At 31.6% G+C, this 16,820-nt stretch overlaps 1 protein-coding gene and 1 pseudogene across 1 annotated transcript; both read left to right on the top strand.

Moving 5' to 3' along the window:
* The first annotated feature begins 5,126 nt into the window (after positions 1–5,126).
* Positions 5,127–7,402, top strand: LOC106374165 (annotated as a pseudogene).
* A 6,313-nt stretch (positions 7,403–13,715) lies between these two features.
* LOC111212210 (protein NDR1-like) lies at positions 13,716–16,678 on the top strand. The gene has a single exon (XM_048758901.1). It carries the CDS (start codon positions 13,928–13,930, stop codon positions 14,576–14,578), a length of 651 nt encoding a protein of 216 aa, XP_048614858.1. The 5' UTR covers positions 13,716–13,927; the 3' UTR covers positions 14,579–16,678.
* Positions 16,679–16,820: the final 142 nt, after the last annotated feature.

Genomic DNA, 16,820 nt, shown 5'->3' with positions numbered 1-16,820 from the left:
TGGTCTATCTTGTATAGACTCTGTAGCAATTTGACTATGTCTCTAGGACATCAGATTTCGTTTGGTGCTAAGCTGGTTATGACTTAGTCATTCTTTTCTTTTCTTTTCGGGTCAATGTCTGGCATCTAGATTAGCTAGCTTTGTATAATCTTTCTTTGGACGTCTTAAATCATACTTTTAGTCCGAGGATCTTGCCAAGACAATGACGGTTGATACCATTCTATTTCTCTTATCATTCTTTTAATCTTTATCAGCTTATAACTTTCTCCCTCTAATGTTGGATAGTCGGATTCATTAGTCATGCAATCCGTGCACCTGGCCTCAATCTGATCACCCATATTTGGCTCAAGTTCTCTTAAAACTCGTGGGAGAAAGACATACTTTTATCCAACATATATTTCCAATCCTCTTCTGAGGTTCCATCTTAGACGGCACATATGTCTGTGGTGGTTTATTCAATAGTCTCTTAAGATAGTATATGTCTGGCTCATGACCTGTATTCAATCTGAGATGGAAATATCTATGCTCACATATATGGCCTGATGCATAGTAACCTTATATACATGTAAAACTCGTGATGTCTCCAAGCTTATAGACTTTAGAGTCTGAACCTTATAGGTAATAGCATGTACGGCCAAGCTGTTATCAAGCTGTTATATCCATGTTTATAGTATGGTCATGGACCACGGGTTTGTCCTCACTCCCCCTCATGATCATACTATAATCTGCAGATGCTTGGGACATTATACCTAATGAGTTTCCCTTGTGTACATGTTACACAACGTGAGATACTATGGGATAACTCGGTGTGCCCTTTTAATATCAATATTTTTCATCAAGTTTAGACTAGGATGGCTAATCCGGTCATGCCATATAGTATATAATTTTCGTGGGGTATACCAATCTGGTTACCATGGCTCTTGCCTCTTATCATACTGATCTTTGCATAGTCTAGATCAATAGAGAATGCATGTATAGTTTCGACCACTCTTTGTTTCCTTTGCCCATTGTTTCTATATGGAAACCATTCTTATATCATATATCTTATAAACTCAATGGGCTTCTATGGGTGGATATAGAGCATTAGGTCTTTCAAGCCTGCGTGCTCTTTTTAGGCACCAATGTACTTAGCCTCTTTAGGCACCAATGTACTAAGTCTAGCCGTAGCCCTTTAGGCAATTCTATATTGGTCGCAGGCCCTTATCTGATTGACTATACCCGCAACATTGCCTTATATATTGGCGTTTTCTTAGTCATATCTAAAATCATTCATTCATCTTATAATATAAGTTCTTAATTTAAGAAAATCACAAACATAAAGCAAAGCAAACACATAATTCGAAATCAACATTATTCTTTTTAGATAAACAGATGTTTTAGCCTAATGATTCCCCATTACATATCTTATGGCACACTGACTTGGTCGAGTGTGGTGGCTTAGAAATGCCACAGCCTCCTCTCCGTTAACCATGGACAAAACTGGGTCCACAACCACAGTTATAGTGATTCCTATGTCAATGGTCGTATAAGGTGGTTTGGCTATGCCCACGTCCTTTCCATCCATCACGGTTACAGCCGTATGGTTTATCATGATGGACGTGGTTGCTTTCTTTAGATTTTTTTTTTCTGCAGCCTCATTGGCTTAGGGTTGGCGAGTAATCATTATTACCATGTATCTATTACTTTCACTTGCATTATTGTCCTCGATGATACATTCACCGAGGCCCTTTGATTTCAGGACAATCTCTGTGTCTAATGCCCATCGTAAATAATTATCTCCAAAGAGATTTAGGGCAGCATAATCTAGATTGCTGATTTTTGACATCTGTAATCATATATCACTCAATCTTTATAAGAAAATAAATCGTGTGACCAAGTAAACAATCGAGTTAATGCATTCCTAATAAACAAGCCACACGGCTATAGGGGTGATGTGCAATGAGGCCACATGGCCTAGGTGATGTATGATGCGGCCAAGCAAGCAATCAAGTAATGATCAATGCATCAGTAAGTAAGCCACACGGCTATGAGGGTTTAATGCAAAACAATCAAGGCCACACGGTCATACAGTCATGATGCAAGAAAAGAGGCCACACGGCTAGATAGATATATGATGCATACGATCTTAGCTTTCGGATTCTATATGTGATCAAGGTGATATGATGTATGCAAGCCACACGGCTATGATAGTAAAGTGCAATAAAGGCCACACGGCCAAGCTATGATGCAAACAATCTATGTTGATCCAATTAGGGTTTTATCATCTTAGCAATACAAAATATGGCTAGGGTTTCAGATTTTATGAGAATCAAAATAATCTAGCACCTTAGCTTTCAAGACATCAATTAGATCAGTCAAAATAACAAGAATCAAACCTAAACTCAATTTGGATCAATATCATGCGATTTAGGGTTTCAAGGCCCTTAGGGATTCAAATTCGAGATTTAGGGTTTCAGATTCAATATGCAATCAATCTAGCTGACTTAACTCACAATCAATAGAATCAATCAAGCAAGCAAGCCTTATGGCTAAGGTTTATGCCTCACGGCCAAGAAGAAGCCACACGGCCATGAGGAAGCCACACGGCCAAAACAGGAAAACAAGCCGCACGGCTAATGATTCAATTCAGGATCAATGCATATAGTTTGTTGTGTAATTGCAATCCTAGCATAGATGCATTCTATCAGTTTATACAATGTACTCAACACAAGCAAGCTAATCGGCCAAGCAAAGAACAATCATACTTGATTTCAATTTCAATTTCAATACCATCCTAACATGAGATTCTAAGTGCAATTGCAATCAATCAATGTGATTAGGTTTAGGTATGAATGCAACAAGGCCACACGGCCACAAGTATGATTATGTCTAGAACAGTTTAACCTAATCATATAGTTTCAGATTTTGATTTTTAAACAATCTAAACTAGATCATTAGAGTTTTGATTTAAACAAGCCATTTACTTCCGATTCAAGATTCAAGTTTAAACAATCATAATCATAGTTCTAGGTGATCAATCAATCAAACAAAAATTTTAAAATCCAAACAATTAAAATCGATTTTTCAAATTAGGGTTTTGGGAATTCGATTTGATCTTAGATCAAGGGAGTTTAATTTTGAGATTCAAAATCTTCAAGGTTCTGATTTTAATTGATCAATGGATCAAATCTCGATTTTAGGGTTTGGATCGAACTTATAGAGCTTCGATTTACTTATAGGGTATCAATCTATTATCCTATGGCTTTCATCCTTTTAGAGATTATATTTTAGGGTTTCAATCTTTACAAAACAACCAGATTCGATTCATGTTTTCAGAATTCGAATTACCTGTAGGTTTTGAAGATTGTAGAACCGGACCACCAAGAAAACCTCGAGCTGGACGGGGCGCGAGCTGGAACAAGCTGGAACGCGAGCTGGAACGAGCTAGAACGGACGCGTGTTGAGGCACAAGCTGGAACGGAACGCGTCTGATCGGGAACGCGAGCTGTAGCTGTCCGGGATGTAAGCTGAGAACGGATGGAGCTGAGGCTGATTAGGAAAAAGTGTCTGAGGTTTTATCCACCAATTGATTTATAACAGCATCTACGATAAAGGAAAAAGTGTAGGGTCAATTAAACATATGAAAAAGAATTGCTTAAAGTTTTTATTGATGGTGACTGGTGTTTAATTAGGAAAGAGATCTGAGATCCCATCCGATTCGACCCGTCTGATATACTTAGAAATTAGTACAGTTCAGTCAAAAGGTTCTGGGCCATGCCATTTCGGATGCATATAAAATTGTTTTTTTTTCTTTGTCACTAGATGAACCTCTAATTATCTGTCGAACAGCAACAAGAACATCCGCATTTAATATCGTTACACAATCTCCCCATTATTTTTAGATTTTTTTTTTCCAACTTACTTTTAGATCTTTTACTTAAAAATGAGAGTTTCAATGTTTCATACTTTCTCTGTTTCATATTAAGTCTTGTTTTAGAGAATTTTTTTCGTTATAAAATAAGTGTTGTTCTCGATTTTTAATACAAAATTTATTAATTTTATGCAAAATTTATTTTTTTATTGGTTGAAATATGGTTAGGTATATAGGTAATAGTGTTTTTTTATAGGAAATGTACAAAATTAATTATTTCCTTAGTCCGTGTGCCGAAACCTAAAACGACACTTATAATGAAACATAGGGAGTACTTCTTAAACTTTTAGGTCTTAATCTTAATTTCAACAATTTTTTTCGTACAACTTAAAAATGTAATAAGATTCGGTTTTCTGTTATTGAATATCCCTAGCTGTTTCTAATTTTGGTTCTTTATGATACTTCAATTGTTTTATTTATTTAACTCCTTACGTCCATTAGTTTGCCTTCTTTTAATTGATTTTGGCTAAGCACTTTAGTGTCTACTACTTAGGCCAACTTCAATGGGACACTAAAATACGGTGTGATTTCATTTCTAATGGGACATCAAAAATTACATTATCCCACTAAATTTGGTGGTGTAATACTATTCATCACACCAAATATTAAAAATAATGTATTTTATTATTTTATAGTTGGTTATAAATAGATTAGTTTTATTAATTAGTTTTAACTTATAGTTAAAATGAATATATCATATTTATTGTATTTATTATTTTATTTTCATACTAGTAAAACATTAAATAATATTATATTTATATTTTTAATTAATAATATATTTAAATGAAATAAAAATGATTTTCATTTTAAATGTATAAAATTTTCTTTTTGACTTATTTTAAATAAAATATATAAAGTATCAAAATTAATTAAAATACAAATAACATATATAAATAAATAAAAAAAATTACTGAATTTTAATAAATAAGTATAAACTTATATGTGATCAATATAATTAATCATAAATACTTAATGTATTAAATTATCAAAATGAAAAAGTTTGTAATATTAAATAATAAAAATATTGCTTTGGTGTAATGGTTGGAGATGAAAAATAAAGTTTGACACCAAAACACCAAATTTGATGTAATTTCAACACCAAATTTGGTGTTGTGGTTGGAGATGCCCTTAGTCGTCTCTAGGAGAAAACTTGACATATCAGCTAAAGCAATCACAAGACCACATAATCTAATTTATAAAACATCTTCAAATCTTTCGGACAAACAATTACCAAAATTTTTTTTTTATCAAAAATCTAAAACACAATGGATCTTATCAAGAGACAGACAATGGTGGCAAAACATGTTGTAGCTACTGCTTTGGCTTCATCTTCACAGCTGGTCTCACTTCTCTCTTCTTGTGGCTCAGTCTTCGTCCCGACAAACCCAAATGCTCCATCAAGTACTTTTACGTCCCTGCCCTCAACAAATCTTTAGATTCACATTCACGGCTCAATACAACTCTCAACTTCATGGTTCGTTTCGCTAATCCAACAGAGACCTATATATCTACTACGACGATGTCCACCTTTCTTTCTCCAGCAACAACAACTCATCTCTCGCTACCTACAGAGTGCCAAGATTCTACCAGGGACATACTCTGCCTTTGGATAACAAGGCGGTTTCACAAGCGGTTTTGCCTAATGGATCTGCGGTTTTTTAGATGGATTTGAAGACGCAGGTGAGGTTCAAGATTGTCTTCTGGAAGACTAAGAGGTATGGGATCGAGGTTGGTGCTGATGTTGAAGTCAACGGTGATGGAGTTAAGGCTCATAAGAAAGGGATTAAGATGGAGAAATCTGATTCTTCTGCTAGATTAAGAAGCTATTTTCCGGTTTGTGTTTTAATGAATCTTATCGTGTTCCTTGCAGTTCGTTAACTGATTAAACTGGTTTTGATTTTTTTTTGTTTTTTTCGATTTTATTGATTCTTTGATTAAACTGGTGCTGATGTTTGTTTGTTTTGATTAAATTGGTAACATGATGTATAGCAGGGAAGAAAAATTTACGAGGTTGGTGCTGTTGTTTGTTTGTTTTGATTAAACTGGTAACATGATGCATAGCGGTGAAGAAAATTTTACGCTCAAGAGGAATCCATAGGGACACAACTTGCGCACGGTGTGGAGCACCAGAAGAGTCCATAAATCATGTGTTTTTTGAATGTCCACCAGCAATTCAGGTTTGGGCACTTTCACGAATTCCGTCGAATCCAGACTTTTTTCCCCTACAATCCCTATTTGCAAATATGGACCATTTATTTTGGAGGGTTACCCCGGAAATGGAAGATCATCAATTTGCATGGATCTTATGGTATATATGGAAAGGAAGAAACAATAAAGTCAAATTGATCTTATGGTATATATGGAAAGGAAGAAACAATAAAGTTTTCAGTAATATGGAGATTGATCCGTGTGAAACTCTTAGATTGGCAGAAAAGGAGTCGGTACTCTGGGCTGAGGCACAAATTACAATTACACAGAGAACTGACCAAGCTCGGACTGCAACGAACGTGACAGTACCATCTATCCCATGTAGATGGTGTTTCACGGATGGATCTTGGAAAGATGGGGAAATATTTTCGGGACAAGGGTGGTATAGTACACTAGAAGGTTTTGATGGTCTAATGGGAGCAAGAAATACAAGAGCGAGTCAATCACCTCTTCATTCGGAGATAGAAGCTTTTATTTGGGCTATGGAATGTATGAAGAATCTAAGACAGTTAAACATCACATTTGCAGCAGATTGTTCTCAATTGCTGAAGATGGTTTCTGAACCTGAAGAGTGGCTAGCCTTTGCAAGTTATTTGGAAGATATAAAGTTATTGAAGAGAAGTTTCAACAGTTCAGAGCTTATCCATATACCACGGACGCAGAATTCAATGGCGGACAGTCTAGCACGCAGTGCAAGAAATCAACTGTTTTTTGTTGTCTATATGGACGCGGAGTTTGGTTTACAGAGTCTATATGAATTTGTCTGTTGTTCACAGAAAAAAATTGACTCTTTGAGTTTTATTGTGTGTGTTACTTTCGTTTTCTTCTTTCTCCTTCATCGTGTCTAAATTTGACCAAGTAATCATTGATTAATTTATTCAATTTTTTATTTAAACAAATCATCGATTAATTTGTTACAACTATGTATTAGTTTTCTTTTTTTGAACGATCAACTATGTATTAGTTTATCTATCAACAAAATTGTATTTGAAATCAGTTATCCTTGCATACAAGCATAACTATTATACAGTTATCTTGAGGTTGAAATGAAGGAACAAAGAACACATGACAACAAGTGCATAATAGTATTAATATAGTAGTGATTACAAGTGTGAAAATAAAACTTTTTAAATCCGTAAAAGAAAAATTGTGAGTTTATGAAGTTTTATGCAGCTGTTCAAAAGTAAATTGTTCATAAAAGTGATATTTTTATTCCAGTAATGGTATCATTTTTCGCAAAATACAAAACAAAATAACCATAATACAATATCTTGGGGGGGGGGGGGGGGTTATGTTGTCTTCTTATTCATGTCAGTACGAGAATTTCTTAACTTTTAGTTGAATTAGTATATAACCAATCGCATATTGTATTGTTAATTGTTCTTCATATTTTAGTATGGTGTTGCCGCCTCACGGTCATTAACAATATGTAGTGTATTAACCGCGTTTTTTATAGTATTTTAACTCTTTTTGTTTTGATTGTTGTGAAAGTTGCCATTGATTACTAGAAAAGTTGTTAAAGTAAGGGAAAAATCAATTCTAATGTTATTATGTTTCTATTTTCGTTGGTTCGTTCTTCGGCCCTTGTTTTCAAGCCCAAGCCCAATATATAAATTTGTCTCGTATATTTTTAATTGATTTTCAAATATATTTTTGCTGATAGAAAAACTAATAAGGTGATTTTTCTGAATATTCATAAGAGACAAACAAATTAAGAATATGTCCATGCTACAATAACGTAGGACGGATGTGACAATTAAAGCCTATTTTTTCCGTTTTCTCCCTCCTAGCGTGTGCGCGTGAGATGGCTCTGGAAGAAAAAAACATGGTTGTTGTTTCAGATAGTATAGTAGCGTACAGTTTGGTACAAGTTCTACACTGATTTCAAAAGGAAAATATGGTATAATTGGTGAAGTTAAAAGAAAAATATGGTACAAAAAGAAATGCATAAAGTTGGGTTCAAAAGAAAGCATAACAAACATAAGTTACATGTGCAACGAAACTAGAAATATGGTGGCCGTGGGAGGCACCGCAACATATATGTCAGCATTTATGTTGGTGGAATACACGGGAAGGAGACAATATTATATTCAGTGTAGTATGGACAGATCGTTAAAAACCATAGACCTCCACGTTCAAAGGAATTCAGTGTCTGTAATGAGAGTTATTGAACCATAGCAAATAGAGAACCTGGGGGAAGATATGTAATTTTAAAGATAAAAGAATAGAAATCACGATTGTTTAGTTTGATGAAAGAAGGAACACATAATATAACTGAATATGTCTGACACAGCGTCACTGCATAAAAGGCTCCTGTTAGAAAAATAATAGCAAGCCTTTTGGTGGCTCTGCATAGTACATGTAAGACATATGATAGAAAACAGATATGGTTAAAAGAGAATTTTAAAGCGCAATGGGAGGACAACAATATATGCATAATGTTAAAAACTAAAGTATACTAGCACTTTGTTTATACCTTTCGAAAAGTTATGCACTAGTACGTAAAAGAGATATTTTTTGTCCATTTTTACTATACATGAGAACGAAATAGTATGCATGGCGTCGTGAAAGGAAGTGAAAGATGTTGTACTATAGGTAACATAGTATAGTATGGTAACCTAGACACAAACATAAGATCAATCATTTTAGTGTATTTCACAATGATGTAACCAATTAGGGTTGCAAGTTAGTATTACAGCTGCGCAACTTTATACATAACAACTTTAATAGGAGTCTAGTTTAGTTTCGTCCCAAAATTGATGTTGCGAGAAATGTGTACACGATAAACACAAGTAGTATTCAAAATACATTAACGAGAAGACAAAAATTAAAACATATAACAATAATAAGTATTATTATGACATAAAATGTAGGGTTCCATTAGTATTATTTTTTTGAACTGCGACTCAGCCAATTGCTCATGCTGAGAATCTGAAAGAGCTACTTTAATGCCTTTATCCAACGCAAATTGAAGTAATTGTTGGTTCTTTTCCGTTCAGTATGTTTGAACTTTGTTTGATACAAACGTTCGGGCAACCCTAACTCCTCCATCCTATATCAGCAAAGAGAAATTGTCAAGATCGTCAAACCATGTAAGTTTGCTATTGAATTGTGTATAATAGTAAAGTTTGCTATTGAATTGTGTATAATAGTATATACATCATAATACAAATATATACTAACAAGTACATGCAGTATATGTTATTGGGATTATGCAAAAGGACAATTGCAACACAACTACTTTACAATAATCTACCAACATGGTTTAACGCAGACACCATACAATTCCAAGTATATATTTGCAGGCACAACACAGTTCTTTGACCATACTACAAACATTCCACACATAGTATAGTCGAGCATTCAAAACCATCAAATCCACTCAAGCTTACACCTACATCTTCCAACTAATATCTGTTAACTGTGCATGCAGGCATCTATATGCATGACAACAAAATTATATATGATAAAAATATCAGAAAAATACTTCACATTCACCAACAAACATGGTATACATAGATCTTGCAAAAAGGTGAGAAGTGAAGATGATGATTCATTTACTGTGTGAACACACAATCATGTTTTTCCTTTTTACGCGCTCCTTGTGCTATGGACATGTGGCCTAATTTCCCAAACTAATATTACATATTTTCTCCAAAAAAAAAAACAATTCTAAAATTATTTTTCCTAACTAGTCTTTTGATGAAATTTGTGGTAGTGTCGCGATTTTTTTAATTGATTTTCAAATATATTTTTGCTGATAGAGAAACTAAGATTACATGTTTTCTCAAAAAAAAAATCAATTCTAAAATTATGTTTTCCTAACTAATCTTTCGATGAAATTTGTGATAGTGTCGCGAGTGTTTTAATTGATTTTCAAATATATTTTTGCTGATAAAGAAACTAATATTTCATGTTTTCTCAAGAAAAAAAATCAATTCTAAAATTATTTTTTGCTAACTAATCTTTCGATGAAATTTGTGGTAGTGTCGCGTAGGCTGGACTGGTGGTAATATTTAATTATTTTAGTTTATGTCATATATATTGTATTATTCGGTTTGGTGCCGGTTATCATCACTCATCAGGAATTCCAAAACACTTTAGGGACTCCTAATAAAGTAAATTGATTTATTTTTTCTCATCACTTTTTTTTTGTTCATTGACTTGGATTTAATTTGACATTCGTTGATTTGGTTATCCTCCCTCTCTCAATTCGTATGCGTATGACGTGACTTTGTGTGTAGGAGGAGTACCGCCATGTAAAATTAGGTATTTAGTTTAACTAAGTCCAGTATCAAAGAATTTATTTAAATTATCTGCAAATAGAAAACAAATATCAAATATTAAAATAAAAATAATTGTGTGGTGTTGTTGTTTGGTTCTTTACTCATTTTTATTAATAACCAAATTTGTATTTTCTAAGTTATAGTAATATAACTTGTTTATATTTCTATTTCTATAAGTTATCAGACATAAGTGATATATTTGTACTAGGTGATTTTACCGTGCTCATAAACGGATATAAATATTTCTAAAGTAAATATATTATAATAATTGATTGCTACTTACTTTTAATTTTAAATTAATTTATAATTTATATGCATCATTTATATTAATAATATTATATTACTTTAATTATACATATGATTTTTTATATGTTATATCTAATCGGTTTTGTTATTTTTCAGTCGATTTAGTTATCATTTAGGTAAATTGGATTGCATCTATGAATTCAACTGTAACATTTTTTTATTCTATATACTAAAATTTTGATTAATTTCTTATTTGCATTTAGGTGGTTGTTGTCTTAGATATGTAAATATATTTTATGAAGATTATATATAACTTAATATATATTGCGCTTAGAATGAAATTAAAAAATAAACTAAAGTGTCTGATTCCAAATTACATAAATTAGTATAACGAAACGATAATATTCTGAAGTCTCATGCATATATATAATCTTACAAAAGAACTAAATTTTAACAATTGGTTAATATTTTATTTTCATTTTTAATATATTTTGTTGTCCTATGATTTTTATTTATAAAATAAATTACTATTCTTATTAAAATTATATATTCTTATCGTAGTTAAATCTATGATTTTAGATATAAGTTGGATTAGTCGAATCACTCATGTTGTGAGTATATTTAGTTACATAGATTCTTTCAAATTCAAAATGAAGTATAATTATTTTTATTATAATTAAGTCAAATGTACATGTATTTCGTAATATTTATCAAATTATATGTTGATGTTTTTTATAAAAAATATTAGAAAATAAAGCGATGATCAATAGGATACATGCGTAAGTAGCTGATGCATTTTTGAAAGCTCGTGAACACATATCAATATTTACAATAATTAAAATATTTTATAAATTCTAAATAACTTTATGCCTTTGATTTATTGAACTTTATGCCTTTGATTTATTGAATGGAAACTAAAATTTATTTTAAATAATCTTAAAAATAAGAATTTAGATTTGCTTTTGTATTTTGATTATGGTTCTATTAAGTACCACAAACATAAAAACATAAAATTTAAAAGCAAATTTAATATTAAGAAAAAAATAACTTTAATAATGATAAAATATAATATATGTACCTTATTAAACTATTTTGTAACTATTTGATCAAACGATGCTTATTTTAAAATTTTATTTTTAGTTTTTTTAATATCTCCTAAAAATAAGCACTAAAAAAAATATGATTTTGTTTAAAAATAATATTATATAAGTAAAATATAATTTATCAATATTTTTTGGGCAAATCTCCAAAATAGCACATTTCTAAGTTTATATCACAAAAATAGCACTCAAAAACTAAAATGACCAAAATAGCATTTTATCTTTTGAAAATTTTAATTTTTTTATTTTTCAAAATTTGAAATCTTATCCCCAAAACCTCATTTCTCAACTCTAAACCCTAAACCCTAAACTCTAAACCCTAAACTCTAAACCCTAAACCCTAAACCCTAAACGCTAAACTCTAAACCCTAAACCCTAAACTCTAAACCCTAAACCCTAAACCCTAAACTCTAAACCCTAAACCCTAAACTCTAAACCCTAAACCCTAAATCCTAAACCCCACCCTTTAACTCTAAACCCTAAGTTTGTGACTTTTGATAAAACATTAAGTGCTATTTTTGTGACTTTTGACCTTGAGTGGTAGTTTGGGAACAAAAACTTGATTTAGTGCTATTTTTGTCTTTTTTTCATATTTTTTTGCTGTAATTGAAAGATATTATAGTCAACTAAATATATGAAAAATAAATAAAAAAAAATTAAATATTACTAATTATAAACTATTTTTAGACAATTAAACATATACTAGTCTATGTTACTTAATTATTTTATGTAATCATCTAAGAAAATATATAGATATATAAAAATATTTTTATTACTTTGAATTTTTTGTATTGTTTAAAATTATGTTTTAAAAGAAATAATATTTCTTTTTCTAATATCAATATTATTTGTGTAAATTGTTTTTAATGAAATCACATTATATAGAAATTTATAATTTTCATAAGAAAATATAGATAGAAAGAAAGTATTTTATTACTTCAAAATTATATTTTATATTATTTAAAAATATTTTTAAATGTAATATTACTATTTTGTGAACTTTTTATTTTTATGAAATTATATTATATATACATATATTTTCACTTTTCAATTCTTTTTTCTTAACTTTATAAAATTTTCCTTTTTATTATATGTGTATATTTTCGGAAATTTTTTAAAAGGAAACTAAATAAAAAAATAAATAATAGAATTTAAAATGTAAATTAATTCATTAAGAGTATCAGTGTAATCAACCATCGTGAGAGTTAACTAACATGAGAATGACACATAGGAAATTGACTTCTCAAATAATACTATAGAGATAAGTACGCTGAAATTTTCTTTTAAAAAATATATTTTTGTTCCTCGAATCGATTAACACACAGAAAAAACAATAAATATCTTTATAAATAGTAAAATTTCAAATATCTTTATAAATAGTTAAATTAATCTCTTATCCAAATTGAAATATTCTTCTCAGCGTGTTTTTTCAAAATCCATCTTTAAAAAATTGGGGAAGTTCTTGGCGTGAAAAATTGGGGAAGTTCTTTATCGAGTAGACTCGTCTAACTGAAATGTGTTTGAATATATCACAAAAAAAACTATAATCGAACTTACCCTGAAGGCAGGTGAAACTCTTTTACCTTCACTTAGTGAAAATGTGAAAGAAAAATATATCTGTAAATGATATAAGTTAGTAATTACTTATAAGCTATATAATCAAGTATTTGTAGTTAACTGGAAAAAATATATTAAATATGAAGTCTAGGGATCACACGATCAGGTGATGCTTATAACGAAACTACTATTGGATACTTGATGTGATTTAAGATCTATAGGAATTACATATGGTTTCAGTGCACAATCTTTTGGTATTATTTTTTTTTTTGTTAAAGGATTTCGATCTTTTGGTAATTAAGAAATGAGTATCCAACAAATAAAATGTATAAACCATTTGATCTTTACAAAGTCAAAATTTTGGTTTGATTAATGGGATCTGTTATTGAACATCCCTTTTGGCTTTACCAAAGACGAACATTCCGTTTTGGTCTTTGTATATATATTTGTTTTGGAAACAGCTTTCTTTCTATATAAGACCGTTAGAAGTCTTCGAATTATATTATTTATCATCAATCATGCATGAATTAATTTAATTTTTTATATTTTTTAAATCTGTCTCCAGGCTCTTATTTAGTCGTGTCTTTGAGTTGCCAAAATATCAAAAGTTTGAGAAAAAAATGAGTCGTCTTGAAGCTGAAGGAAGAGCCCCAAGTTGCTGGTGGCGCTTCGGCTTTTGGTTAATCATCATAGCTGGACTCATCATTCTCATAGTTTGGATAAATCTACGTCCAACGGGTTCAGACATTCCAAAATGCTCAATCGAATACTTTTACGTTCCAGCCCTCAACAAAACCCTAAACTCACGACTCAACACCACTCTCAACTTCATGGTTCGTCTAGCTAATCCAAACAGTGAACAAGGAATCTACTATGACGACGTCCACCTTTCCTTCTCCAGCGTCACCTATGTATTCATCGCTAACTACACGGTGCCAAGATTCTACCAGGGACGCAAGAAGAAAGCCAAGAAGTGGGGTCAGGTTGTGCCTCTGAACAACCAGACAGTTTTAGAAGCGGTTTTGCCTAATGGATTGGCGAGTTTTCGGATAAACCTGAAGACACAAGTGAGGTACAAGAACTCGTTTTGGAAAACTAGGAGGTTTGGGGTCGTCGTTGGTGCTGAAGTTGGAGTCAACGGGGATGGAGTTAAAGCTAATAAGAAAGGGATTAGGTTGAAGAAATCTGACTCTTCTTCATCTTCTTCATTAAGAAGCTATTTTCCTGTTTGTGTTTTGACGAATCTGCTTGTTTTCTTTGCTATTTGTTGAACTGTTTGGTGCTTTTGATTTTCATTTGCTTCTTTGTTGTTGTTGGTTTTATTTACTCTTTCATTAGTATTGCTTTGAGTTTTTTTTTTCCTTGAACTTTTATTGTTTCTTCTTTGCGTTGTTCCGTCTTTTTCTTTGTAGCTTCTCAAGTTGACCAAGTACTTCATTGAATAATTGATCCTATTATTGTTTTGTTTCAACTATATGCAATATTAGTTTCTCTATCAACAAAATATATTTGAAAATCAATTAAAAATGTACAAGACAAATTTGTATATGGGCTTGATGAAAACAAGGACCAAAGAGCGAAAATAAAAACATAACAAAAGTAAAGTAAAACTAACTAACTGGTAAAATATGCGGATTTGTTTTTGAATAAATGTTAAATTTATCCATCACAAAAAACCTATTTTACAATCAATGAATCTTTGTGTGGAAACAAATATGGTGTTAAGAGTATTTCAAACTAGGGTTAGGCGGTGTGGTATCTGGTCTACTTTATAGCACTAAGTGTTTTTTTTTTCTAGGGCCTACTGGATCAGCCGATATAGCCTATCGAAAAAAATATAGAATAAAATGAATATACATAATGAATAGCGTGAGTTCCAAGGTATCATTATGAATCATTCAGTAGTCTTCATCGTTTTTACCTGAAATGCATGACAGCGAGAGGCAAAAAATGACAATAACAATAAAAGTTATTGACCAAACCTTTTTACCAAAGAAAAAATTGAGTCAAACGATCAAGGTTTCAGTATGAAGACACGTGTAAGAAGATCAAATCCAAAAGTATTCATTCAAAGAAAGGAAGATGGCCGGAGAAGAAGAAGAGGTGTCCTTAGGTAGTTTTGGTATCCGACTCTGGTTTCATTGGTGGTCGCGCAGAGAGCGTATAAGAATGTGTGCTAAGAAATTGTTAATTTTAGAATCACATTTCCAATAATGCATCAGATCGCCCCAGGGCCAGAAAGATGAGAAGAGTAAGTAGGAAAAAGAGGGGAATTTTAGTTAATTAGTAAATTTGGGATTTTTTTGTGTATATAGGGACAAATTTTCCTTGTTCATTTGTCATCATCACCAACAAAACAGAGTTGATAAATCCTCTTCCCCACTCTTCTAGCCTCACCCCGCCGCCACCAAAAGTTGTTTGTTTAGCACGTTACATATCTACATAATATTTTTTTTGCTAAACATGTAAAATTTTATTTCAGAAACGAATGTTGAGGTTTACAAAATAACATGGTCAAATACATTACGATAAATATTTTTGTATACAACACTAACCAAAAGATAACTATAATGTTTCAAAAGCAGCAATGCAAAAATCATCCGTGAACAATTTGTAGAATCACCAAAAAATTTCATACACAACACACAATCGTTCATAATGACGATTTACCTCAATTTTATCATTGAGATACTGCTGTCAAGATTAGATGCAAAATCCATTGCAATTTTTCTTTGCGTCTAGAAACAGAGGGAGTCCTTAAATGGTTAGGAAACTTTTATTTTTATTTTTTTGAAAAAATGGTTAGGAAAGATTCGGTGAAATTTGTAGTGTAAAGTAAGGATTTTATTGTTTCAACTTTCAAGACACATTGAGAAATTGTCATAGATTTAGCAGATTGTCTTGGGAGTATCTCATGATCAGAGAGTGATGGAAATTGTAGTTATGAAAAATTCAAAAAATATTTTTTTTTGTTAGTGTTAAGTACTACACTGAAAAGATATTTACCATTATCCATTTGATTTTTTTCCTAAACTTCAAAATATTTTTTTCTGGAATGTTGAAAATTTATTTATATCATGGGAAAAGGTTAAAAATCTTCAATTATAAAATTTCCGACCAAAAATTTCAGGTTTTTTACTAGTAGTTTTTTTTCTTCCAAACATGATTGATGAGACTGTAGTAATTTATTTATATCATGGCTGACAAACCCATTTTTAGTGTCCATGCTGTCAATGAAAATTTTGAAAGGCCTTCACTTCCCATCTGAAAGGCCTCAAAGAAGAGGTTCCTCCTGCCGGCAGAGAATCATAAACTCTTGCATAGCCAAACGATTATAAGTGCCTCAATTGATTACAATGAAAGCAGGAACCGGCATGATAAGCTCCTTTGTTCCAGATAGTTACTGGATGTGTTTGTAGAGAGACACTCTTTCTTATATTCTTAAAAATGTTTCTGATAAATATTTTTGTCAAACTAAGTATTTATTTAAATAAAATTGTTTACCTATTAAAA

The sequence above is a fragment of the Brassica napus genome, chromosome C5, assembly GCF_020379485.1.
Source record: "Brassica napus cultivar Da-Ae chromosome C5, Da-Ae, whole genome shotgun sequence".
Classification (NCBI taxonomy): domain Eukaryota; kingdom Viridiplantae; phylum Streptophyta; class Magnoliopsida; order Brassicales; family Brassicaceae; genus Brassica; species Brassica napus.
Note: the sequence above shows the minus strand (reverse complement) of the source record. Positions and strands in the feature narration are given on the sequence as shown.

What these genes read in the sequence shown, in the direction of transcription:
- LOC111212210 (XM_048758901.1), top strand. Translation starts at nt 13,928, where the DNA reads ATGAGTCGTCTTGAAGCTGAAGGAAGAGCCCCAAGTTGCTGGTGGCGC.